At 40.3% G+C, this 12,048-nt stretch overlaps 1 protein-coding gene across 2 annotated transcripts; it reads right to left on the bottom strand.

Annotated features, from left to right (window-relative positions):
* Positions 1 to 2,565: 2,565 nt before the first annotated feature.
* Positions 2,566 to 11,665, bottom strand: LOC124289086. Of its 2 annotated transcripts, none has more exons than XM_046725685.1 (7): positions 11,564 to 11,665; positions 10,464 to 10,550; positions 9,581 to 9,625; positions 8,004 to 8,339; positions 5,311 to 5,373; positions 4,450 to 4,546; positions 2,566 to 3,644 (listed from the first exon to the last, which is right to left on the bottom strand). In XM_046725685.1, exons 1-7 carry the CDS (start codon positions 11,628 to 11,630, stop codon positions 3,221 to 3,223), a joined length of 1,119 nt encoding a protein of 372 aa, XP_046581641.1. In that variant the 5' UTR covers positions 11,631 to 11,665; the 3' UTR covers positions 2,566 to 3,220. The 2 variants fall into 2 exon arrangements, with proteins under 2 accessions (XP_046581641.1, XP_046581642.1); XM_046725686.1 differs by having other exon boundaries at positions 4,450 to 4,540.
* Between the last annotated feature and the right edge of the window lie 383 nt (positions 11,666 to 12,048).

The following is a 12,048-nucleotide window of genomic DNA, read 5'->3' as shown; positions in this document are numbered from 1 at the left end:
CAATGTTAGTAAATATCATGAATATTACCTTTTTATGCGGATGTGTGTGTGGTATACTACAACTAGAAAACGGGTAGTGTTAGGAGACAGCTGAAGAAAGTATACTGATGCACAAAAGAAAGTAGACACCTGGTGTTTTCAGACTATTAAGACAACGTAAATATTTTGCGAGCAATGTTCCAATTGGGTACGATATTTATGGTGTTATTGCAACACGTACACAGTGTTTGTGACTTGTGAGTCGCAATCAAAATACTTTTCTAAATATTACGCTGTTTTCAGGAAAACATTTTACCAAAGCGTCAGGTGTGTACTTTCTTTCCTACGTCAGTTGATGTATCGAGAACGACCTGACAAACTTCAGTTGCAACAGCTGTGCTTGATATACACAGACAAGGGATGATTAAGTGAACATTCCGCAGAGGTTTAGAGGTTGTGGGTGATAATTATAGACTGACTAGACACATGAAGCTTCCTGCATCCACGTCATCACACTTTACTTTGTCATTAACGGGATCGGGTGGTCAGGCTCGCTGACTTGGTTGACATATGTCACCGGTTCCCAATTGCGCAGATCGATGCTCATGATGTTGATCACTGCGCCAGACTGATTATTTCAGACCGCCGCCATATAGCTGGAATATTGCTTTAAAACATCTCACTCATTTGTTAACGGGTTTCACTGAAAGGTATTGATTTGCATCATTTGTGGGTTTTTTGTCAGACATCAAACTGACTTGACTTAAACCTTTTCCCACGCGACGTTCGAAAACCAGCACCCATCCTCTTACGATTGACGCTTTTCGTTCCCCGTATACATTTGAAGCTATTCGTGGAAAGGAGGTTAGCTGGCTACCTGTTGAGAAGGCTGTGGATGGATCCGACAGATGCAGGGGACAAACTGGCGATCTGCATGAACTTCACAGTTCCACTTCAATCAATTCATATATATTAGGGGCGGTGGGGTAGCCTAATGGTTAAAGCGTTGGCTCGTCACGCCGAAGACCCGGGTTCGAATCCCCACATGGGTACAATGTGTGAAGCCCATTTCTGGTGTCCCCCGCCGTGATGTTGCTGGAATATTGCTAAAAGCGGCGTAAAACCAAACTCAGTAAGTCAGTCAGTCATATATATTACATTTCATGTGTGTGTGTGTATATATGCAGTATATATCTGTATATAGAACAGTTGCTGTTATAGCTGCTGTTGATCGATTATTTCATTGCAACATAGCATGTAGAAATGATCGGATAACCACCTTAGTGCTTGTAAAACAGCGACACAAGCGCACTTGTCTGGTCTTGTGTAAAGTGAGTGAGAGAGTGGGTTTTACCCCGCTTTTAGCAATATTCCAGCAATATCAAGGCAGGGGACACCAGGAATGGGCTTCACACATTGTACCCATGTGGGGAATCGAACCCGGGTCTTCGGCGTAACAAACGAACTACTTAACCACTAGACTACCCCACCCCGCTGTTTGAAGATACGCCATTTTAGCGTTGCATGTGCCTGATAGAAGCAGCGATCTGTCGTGTGTCTACATAACCCACAAACAATGTTAAACCCGGGTCTTCAGCGTGACGATCGACGCTTCAACAACTAAGCTACCCCACCGCCCCTTTGTGTAAAGTAAAGGTGGAACAGCACATTTCAAACACGACTGATTTAATTGATTCAAATATATTTAAGCAACAACACGGGAGTCCTGGGCAGGATAACAACAGATAATTTAATATGGGTTTTAGTTCTCCATCACTGCTAAAACTTCTGTAAATACATTTAAAAAACATTGTTCTCGTCGTAGAAATGTCTATATCGCAAGCATTCACGATGAAAGCACGTTCTTTAAATATGATCGGTACAAGTTTGGACAGAATTGACCACCTGTCGAAATGTCAATGTCCGATAGTAAAGGGCAGTGCTTTTTCACCGTGGTTGTTGGAGTTCGAGATAACGATATTACAGACTTTTCACGTTGTCGTTTGTCTTTGGGTTGACGTCCCGTTACATAACTCTTTTCAAGTCAGGAATTCCTTCTGGAGGTCCAGATCATGGTACTTGTTACCCTGCGTATTCCGTTTATTGTGTGTGTGTGTGTGTGTGTGTGTGTGTGTGTGTGTGTATTGTGTGAGAGAGAGAGAGAGAGAGAGAGAGAGAGAGAGAGAGTGGAAAGAGAGTGAGAGAGAGAGAGAGTGAGAGAAAGTGAGAGAGAGTGTAAGACAGACGGAAAGAGAGTGCGAGAGAGGGGAGACAGAGGGGGAGGGAGAGGCGTTCATGCATGTGGCTATATATAAGTGCAACAATCGCCGTAAAATCCCGTTTCACCTCACCTTGTTGTTATATGCCTGGAGTGTTTCATGTAAGAGTAACCTCCCCCAGTCAACAGGATACAGCGATAATTATTCTTATCGAGCGACCAGCAATCAGTCAATTCGCTAAGAATACAATATTCTTTATCTAAATATCAACCCTCATATTATCTCTCAATATATATACGAAATATGAAGCACACCATGACAATGATCTGTGACAATGGTGTCATGCCAAGCGCACATAACTGCATCATTTAAGGCTTCACGTTTTTATTGCTGAAGATGAGAAAACTTAAATAAACACATAATTCACTTTTACGGTAAAAATATAACACAGTTCGTCATTCCGGTCACATGTCTTAATAATAAGCGTATTAAAAATACATAACTCTTTTGAGAGTCACATGGCAAGCTAAAAAAATATATTTATGTGCATGCTTGACATCGTCTGACAGTTCATGTTATTCGTGGGTTCAAGATCATGTCTGGATACTCTCCCTCCGAGCATGTTTGTAGAGTAAAGGCCAAATTCTACTTTCCACCACCGCTGCATGTTTCATAGACAATATTGTCGACCATTTGGATTTCTTCCACATCGTCATCCGATGTTCCTACTCCACCCTCAGCAGATGGACCAGTCTGGCCACTGCTTGTTTCATAGACAATATTGTCGACCATTTGGACTTTTTCCGCCTCGTCATCCGATGTTCCTACTCCACCCTCAGCAGATGGACCAGTCTGGCCACTGCTTGTTTCATAGACAATATTGTCGACCATTTGGACTTTTTCCGGCTCGTCATCCGATGTTCCTATTCCACCCTCAGCAGATGGACCAGTCTGGCCACTGCTTGTTTCATAGACAATATTGTCGACCATTTGGACTTTTTCCGCCTCGTCATCCGATGTTCCTACTCCACCCTCAGCAGATGGACCAGTCTGGCCACTGCTTGTTTCATAGACAATATTGTCGACCATTTGGATTTTTCCGCCTCGTCATCCGATGCTCCTACATCACCCTCAGCAGATGGACCAGTCTGGACATCATTGAGTTCAATATGATTTCCCGGTTCATGTGTTGTCCCAAGATACCCACGAGCTGAGCTCTCCTTGGCCACCCCTCTATCGTGGATGGCCTCGGAGCTGGAGATACACGCTCCTTGAGCTGTGTGGTCTTGCAGTGGAAGTCTGCATTCACCGGACGTCTTCTCCAGCCCATCCTCCTGCCCATCCTTCTCCCCATCCTTGTCCTCTCCCCTACTGGATGTCCTTTGTAGAGCTGTGAGTATTTCATCCTGTGCCTTAGTACTGAACCTTCTGTCTCTTCCCACACACCTATAATTGAAGGGAATATCACTTGAACTAAAATATGTTCTTTTCAACGCATTATTCTCATAAGTGAGTAAGTATGGTTTTACGCCGCTTTTAGCAATATTCCAATACACCAGAAATGGGCTTCACACATTGTACCCATGTGTGGTATCGAACCCGGGCTTTCCGCGTTACAAGCGAACGCTTAAACCACTGGGCTATCCCACAGCCCCGTATGCTTGCGAAGATCCCACTTAGTGTAATAATTGATATTAAATGTTTCAGTAATCAGTGACTGTATTCAACAAGACTGACACAGTCTGAGTTAGTCCTTGTTACTAAGGAGAATGGGAATCGGAATTTCTAACTGAAATTGAAAATGCCATGGTTTGAAGATCAGAGCAAAGATGAACAACTACGTACGTAGTAATCAATGAGGAATCAATGTAATGACTCGAGGTTTGACAAATCAGAAATCTGCAACGGGAAAGCTTCACAATGGCCTGAGCAAGAGTGAGTGAGTGAGTGAGTGAGTTTAGTTTTACGCCGCACTCAGCAATATTCAAGCTATATGGCGGCGGTCTGTAAATAATCGAGTCTGGACCAGACAATCCAGTGATCAACAGCATGAGCATCGATCTGCGCAATTGGGAACCGACATGTGTCAACCAAGTCAGCGAGAGCCAGACCACCCGATCCTGTTAATCGACTCACTCACTGAATTCTGAGGAGAAGATTCTTTTGACGGATTACACTCAATGGACAAAACATGTCACGACATAAGCCAAATTACCTTTCAGTCAGGTGAGCAAAAATGCATTTTACTTGCCTCGGTTTTTGGAACATGAACACCACCACGACTGCCGCAATAGCCAGAGCACAAGCCAGTCCGGACAGAAACCAAATGATCAGTGATGTGTCTGGAACTGACGTCAACACCCACGTAAGTAATCAAAGACAATACTTCGACGTGACTGTCAAGACGCCGATGCGAGGATGAAAATTAGAATGAACTCATATAACTCATATATTTCTTATGTGTCACTTACACTGTTATATATGTTCTTAATATGGTATGAATTAGGCTGCATGTATACTCTTCAACAAAATAGGGGAACTTTAACGTTCAATTAGGATAGGAAGTATAAGCGTTAACAGACTTTTCAAAGACAGGCATCTTATGAACGCACCACCATTTCTCTTGATCACCACCCTAAACACAACGCAAGGGATGCACGTGCACAACGCAGTAGCTCCATACATGCGCATGGGGTATCATTTTTTATTTTGACGGCTTTTAAAGAGGCCGATAATCACTGTAGACCATTAATTTTGACAATCATCGTGCATTACACAGCTGTTAGTGTTTGTTTCTTGTGGTTTCATTTATTTTTTATTTTACTTTTTATTTTTTTTAAATTTATTTTTTATTTTTTATTTTTAATTTTTTTGGGGGAGGGGGTTGAAAATGAAAATCGTACACACGCACGTTTCACGTCATACACCAATCATCTTCAAGAGCGGTTACTGTAAAAACAACTATGGTCATAAGGAAGAGCAAGTGGTGATGCACTCTCAAAACATTCATTATTATCATATAAACATCAATTGGCACCGATATATCTCCCATTTTTTTCAATGGTGAATTAAACGTGAATTTCCTCTACATTACAGAGTGTCTAATACATACTCCTCGGCTCAGACTTGTCCAGTTCCGTGTCGGAGGCGCGGCATAAGATAGAGAATCTTGTTGCTAATGGTAACAAAGAATGACACAGGTTAATGTGACATAAGGAAATGTTCAAACCTAAGATAACAAGTTTCAGACGCGGCTAAAGGGCGCAATTTGCCTTATGAATAATCGAATTCAGGGAGGCATAGTGGCTTAGCAACATAGTAGCTGAGAATAAGAGCATTGCAACATAGTAGCTGGGAATAAAAGCATTGCAACATAGTAGCTGGGAATAAGAGCATTGCAACATAGTAGCTGAGAATAAGAGCATTTCAACATAGTAGCTGGGAATAAGAGCATTGCAACATAGTAGCTGAGAATAAGAGCATTGCAACATAGTAGCTGAGAATAAGAGCATTGCAACATAGTAGCTGAGAATAAGAGCATTGCAACATAGTAGCTGAGAATAAGAGCATTGCAACATAGTAGCTGAGAATAAGAGCATTGCAACATAGTAGCTGAGAATAAGAGCATTGCAACATAGTAGCTGGGAAAATCACAGCCCAGAAGTTAGGAGCAGAGGTCTTGAAACATGACTGCTTTGAATGGGAGGACTGCAACCTAGTTACTAGGAATAGAGGAATTGCAATACAGTAGCTACGAGCAGGAACATTGCACCATTGTACAGTTAGGAACAGGGGTCTTGCAACATGGCTTGGAATTGGAGCATTGAAACATAGGAGCTACTGCAGTATCTGGGAATAGTGGCATAACATATTGTAGCTAGGACTGCTGGCATTGTAACAAAGTAGCCACGAAAAAGAAGAAATGTAACAAAGTAGCATGAATAGTAGGGTGAAACGGTATGCCGCGGTATTAGTAGAACCGCGGTATTTTGCCTTCGGTTCGGTATTCCGTAATGCAGTTCAAAATATTGGTGTTTTCGGTTTTCGTACCGTCTTTTTATTAACCTTTCTATACTTTTTCTAAAATGTCTAGAAATCGAATTATTTTGTCAAAATCTGTGCATTTCCTGGCTAGACGGCCGCTATTTCCGGGATATATCGAACCGAAACGGACCGAACCGAAGGCATTGTACCGCAATATACCGTGGTAAGAGCGTACCGTTTCACCCCTAATGAATAGTGGTTTGTACATAGTTGCTTGGAATAAGGGCATTACAACGTAAATCACAAAAGATAGGATCATGGAAGAGGTACATTTTAAGTTAAATATATTAGCTAGGAATTTGGTCATTGAAACATACCTGCTATAATAAGATCATTGGAACGTAGTGCCTACCAGAAATAGATACTCTGCAGCTTAAATAGGGACATGAAGGTTATACAGCTAAATGATTATATGGTAACTTGAATACAGTCGCACCCACATACTAAGCAACGTAGTAATTCGACCATTGCAGTCATCAGCTAACAAAAGCATAAGGTAAGTACAGTATAGTAGGTATGAATAGGTGCAATGTAACGTCAGCTGGGATTGAGTGCTACGGAAAATATTAGTTAAAATAGGAGCATTGCAATAGAGTAATACGGCATCGATTTTTATGTGTTTCACGTAGCCACCAAATTCTGAACATGGTTCGGGGGTCGGGAAAAAAAAACACCTAAAAAATCCTAACTTAATAAAGACAAAATTATCCGAATAATGTTCTTGATTCTCATTTATTCTAATTCTTATTACAATTTCTTGCGTTCTTTCGACTTGTGGCAGCGTCTGATTAAAACACTGTAGATAGACAAACAGGTAGGTTTTAGGTTCGAGTCGGCGGTGTTGGAATGAAAAAAAGGATATTTTTAAATTAGAAGAGTCGGGCGGGCGATGAGAAACACACACACACAAAATAAAAATGCTGCCCATATGGATAAAACTGTGGAAAAGTTACATAATACATTTTCCCTATAAAATAATTTTAACATAGATTTTAACGTACGTCAAGGCCATAAAAGTATGAAGTGGAACACTTTTTATGGATAGACAACTTGTTTGTTGTAGTAGTAGTTGCGACGTTTCAGTGTAAAGTCCGTTTTGGCTCAAAAGCGGACCGATGAATCGCAAGCTCACTCGAAAACTAATAAACATCAAATACTCAATGAAACACTGATCGTAATCAAAACATCAGACCAACTCTGAGAGGTTTTCGCAGAATTTATGTCCTAAAAATAAAAAAGTTGTTTAACAAACTATCATTAAAATATGAATACAGTTCACTATTTGTTACAAGGGAGGAGTGCAGAGAAAGGGACAGCCAGGTGTGCGAGACAGGATGGAGACGGCACAGCACAGGTTCACGAATCAATAACTTTGTCGGCACTTGTGCACGTGCTTCTCTAACTTCTGGCTGTCCCTTTCTCTGCACTCCTCCCTCGTAACAAATAGTGAAATTTGTCAATATTTTAATGATAGTTTGTTAAACAACTTTTTAATTTTTAGGACATAAATTGTGCAAAAACCTCACAAAGTTGGTCTGATGTTTTGATTATGATCATACTTTCATTGAGTATTATATGTTTATTAGTTTTAGAGTTAGATTGCAATTCATTGGTCCGCTTTTGAGCCAAACGGACTATAAATCCTAACACCGTTATCAAGAAAATGTTCCACTTCATCATACCAGCTTCTAAATGCCACTTAAGGAAGCCATAAAGGCAGTTTGCTTTATCGTCAGTTCGTTTTAAGCGTACTGTACCCACTTTCATTCTTAACTTCATAGGAGAAACATAATCCTTGAATTGCTGCACGTTTTGTTTTCAGATTAGCCTTCGACAGGTACACGGTCCACGGCATCTTTTTAGATATGCTGTCGTTCCAGTGTCCGTGTCTGCCGCTGATGTTGCCACCGCCACCTCTTGCAACGTGGAGGACGAAGTCATACGTTGCGTTGTGTACTGTCGTCGAAAACTGCACATCCATCGTATCTTCTTGGTCTGTTGAAAGGCTGCAGTTGCACCACTCCGGTGAAGTGGACATGTTGTATGTGAGAAAACCTGACGGGCGGTTATCGGAGCTACTTTCGCAGAGTGAGATGGCTGTAAACAGAAACATCTTACAATATGTCTACTTGAACAGTGTTACTACTCAGGAGAACGCCCGATTGTTTCATATTACCATCGCCAATTACTCACGTCATTGAGAAGTACGTGTGTACAGAAATGTTTGACCCTCTATGTACAGAATAGGACCCGTAAGTAGGTCACGGCACTTCGCGAGACTTCGCGACACTTTCGGTCTAGTAAAGTCATATTTGGCCGTCGATCAGTTTGGAACCAGAACTGGTTCTTGAATATATGCTTGTCACCGGAAATCTGATACCGGTAGTAAGCTGGGCTCCGTCTCGCATATCGCAAGTTGGCGCTCGCAAAGGGAGCCTGGAACCAGCTTAGTACTGGAAGTAGCGCCTCGCGAGACTTACAGGCCCTATACCAAATGACTCTGCATCTCTTGTTTCATTGGAAGTTCGCTTTTATGGTTTTATTGAAAACATCTCCACTATACTGTATATTCAGTGAAATTAAGTATCATCAGTATCATCGACTTGAGTGTGATTCAGATAATACTGATTCAAGTTTAATAGCATTCCAGTCATATGAAGGCTTTTAGCTGGTTGTGAGAGAACGTCCGAGATTGTTGATCCTGGAACGTATTCATTTTGAGAAAACCATGACGAAAGGAATGGTGCTGGCATGTCCGAAAACATCATCAAGCCAGTGTTGGATCCAAACCCATATGTGTTATCCTGATACGTACAAGGGATGCAACTCTGCCTAGGTACACACAGGATAACAAACAACAAAATATATTCCCCAAGTAAATATGCAGCATACTACAAATTAGAGAACTAAAAATATATAACAAATACACACTAACCAATTTCTAAGAGCAACGACAATATCAATAAGCGTTAATATAAAACATCTTGTAGTGAAATGGCGGCTTTAATAACTCCAGGGCATAGATTATGTTCAGCATATGTTATATATGTCTTATATGTTCAGGTTATGTTAAAGATGGATAATATGATAAGACATATCATTATGGCATCACCTAATTCATCATCATTCAAAAAGAATATCATCATGTATTGTCATACACTGCTCATATTTTAAATAGGTATTATTGAATTGAAGTAAAGCTCGTTACGTTACATTGTAGGATATTCACGGATGGTGCACAACAAAACAGTTACCGGAAACAGGTAACTTCATTCACATTCACTAAATATTCAATTCATAGACACTTGTGATGGTACAATCTTTCACTGTACATATACCTTTTTTGTTTTTCTCACATGGCTGGGTTACGCTTTGTGTTGAACCTAAAATGAAATCAAAACTACGTTGAACTCTTAATATATATACCGTAAGCTATCCTTCCTACATAAATATTACCCTTATGAAGCTCTTACCACATAACCCACTGCGGACCGAGACTTGTTTTCATGCCTTCCTTGTGCTCTGCTTTGCAAGATAATGGAAACAGGAAACTGGTTTCATATTCATCCGTCTTACTGCAATACTTTGAAAAAAATGTATTGTTTCAACAAACTACAGGATATACACTCAGAAACGAAACTGGCTGACTCCATGAAGTGTGCTGACTACAAGTATGAGGCAATGATTTATGGTTGGTTAGTTGTTGTTTAATTCCGCACTCAGCAATATTCCAGCTCTATGGCAGCGGTTTGTAAATAATTGAGTTTGGATCAGAAAATATAGTGATCAACAGCATAAGCATCGATCTACCCAACTGGGGTACGATGACATGTGTCAACCATGTCAGCCAGCCTGACCTCCCGATGCCGTCGCCTCTTACACAATGTACGCCTTTCATTGAGACAGAGTATTTGACAAGCAAACGGTTTAACCAGCGGGCTGCTCTACTGTGTCTACAGTATATAACACTGTTTATAAGCCCAGGTGATTTTGGAATAAAATGTCCGCATTCTCACACCTTTAAACTCCTGAGCTCAAATGTCAAATGATGAATCACATCTAATGTGTATCTCATTGGTATTCATATTTAAAGTCAGGATGACTTACTCTTTAATGTATCTTCTCAAACAGAACAGAACAGAAAACCTAAGATGATTAAAGCCTTGTTCAAAGTTACTTTGTACAGCAAGTTATGGCAAACAAGCTGTAAGCGAATATTACCTTTGATTTCTCCGTATATGATGCTAGCCAGGAATACGAACACGGCAGTAGATGATGTTCTCTGTTCCATTGGTGTCGGCCGAATATCTGAGGTAAAGGTATACCATTCATTTCTTACAGACCTTCATTATTATCCATGTATTATCGTACTGTAACATTATATCACGCAAGTCAAGAGTAATAATTTCTTTTTCCTTGTACGAGTTGATGTGTAATATTCTCATGAGGCTTTAAACTGTCTGATAGTAGCTCCGTCTTCATGACGTCAGTTGCCTGAGATACAGTCTCATGATAGCGTAAGGGACATGTGTCTCTGCCCAATCTATGATGAACTCAGAATTAAACATTTACCTACATCTAATTTCATGTCCACACATAATTTTAAGAAGCTGTTATCTTGCAGTAATCCTACTACCGAATTTCACATTGCCTTATATATACACCATGCTTTAATATTACGCCAACTTCGTTTTGTTAATTGAATTATATTTTTAATGTAATACTATATTTTATATGTATATTCCTATATTGACATATACATGTAACTCTGTTGTATATGGGCCTATGGTCTTTTGTGCAATAAAGCATTGATTGATTGAGTTGCGTCCCTTGGTCTCGCCAGGATTGTGGAACCAACCAAAGTGCAGAAATACCAGTTTACTGCACAAGACTACATCCTTAACCTCACATATTCACTTTTGAATGATGTGATGTAGAGCTGGGTGATCCTCCAACCCGCAATGTTCGGGGCTTTCACATGTAGAAATGATTTCTGCGATAAAAGCCTTCCTTCCTTAAAAGTGAAATTCAACTTAATCACCCACAGTGACTTATAATACTGCGTCAGCAATCCAGACCCGTGTCGATGCGAGTTACTCACTTGCGTTGTCGCCTATCTCAGTAACATTAGGCAATGGGTTTCCCATACTATATTAATACGGTCATCAATAATGATTTCTCCTGGATTACATCACGGAGAAGAGATGAGGTTTGAATGTAGGTTGTAGGTTTCCATGGATAACATGTTAACAGAACAAGACGAAACTAGGAATATGCTATGTATCACAACGATAACACAAGGAGGAACAATGTACACTTACGATGACAGCTCGCCTGCCCAGCCATGGCAGCTCCTGGCGACAGACAAGGAAGTTCAGTGTTTTTCATCCAACGTTAAATATATGTCCCGGTCAGTAGTGAATATACTGGGATGAGTTGAAACAATGCAGTTCACAGTCATCTGTTACTAAACACAGTCACCAAGTACTGGACCGGAATTCATCAAATCATTTACTCAAAGACAATTAAAAACAATATCCATACCGAATTATATTCATCATGTTTAAATGTAAAAACGTATAGTGTAAGTTTAGCACGATTCCGATGCTCATGTCATGAACGTTAAATTGAGAAAGGTAGATATGTAAATGTGAATAGAGAATATATAACTTGTCAATCATGTAATTCAAATGCAATTGAGGACGAGTATCATTTTCTTCTTGTATGCCCAAACTTCAGTAAACGTCAAATATTATGCAAGACAAATATTATTCAAGACAAATATTATGTCCATCCAAAACATGCT

The sequence above is a fragment of the Haliotis rubra genome, unplaced genomic scaffold (assembly GCF_003918875.1).
Source record: "Haliotis rubra isolate DU_JTF1 unplaced genomic scaffold, ASM391887v1 Scf431, whole genome shotgun sequence".
Classification (NCBI taxonomy): domain Eukaryota; kingdom Metazoa; phylum Mollusca; class Gastropoda; order Lepetellida; family Haliotidae; genus Haliotis; species Haliotis rubra.
This window is presented reverse-complemented; position numbering and strand designations above follow the sequence as displayed.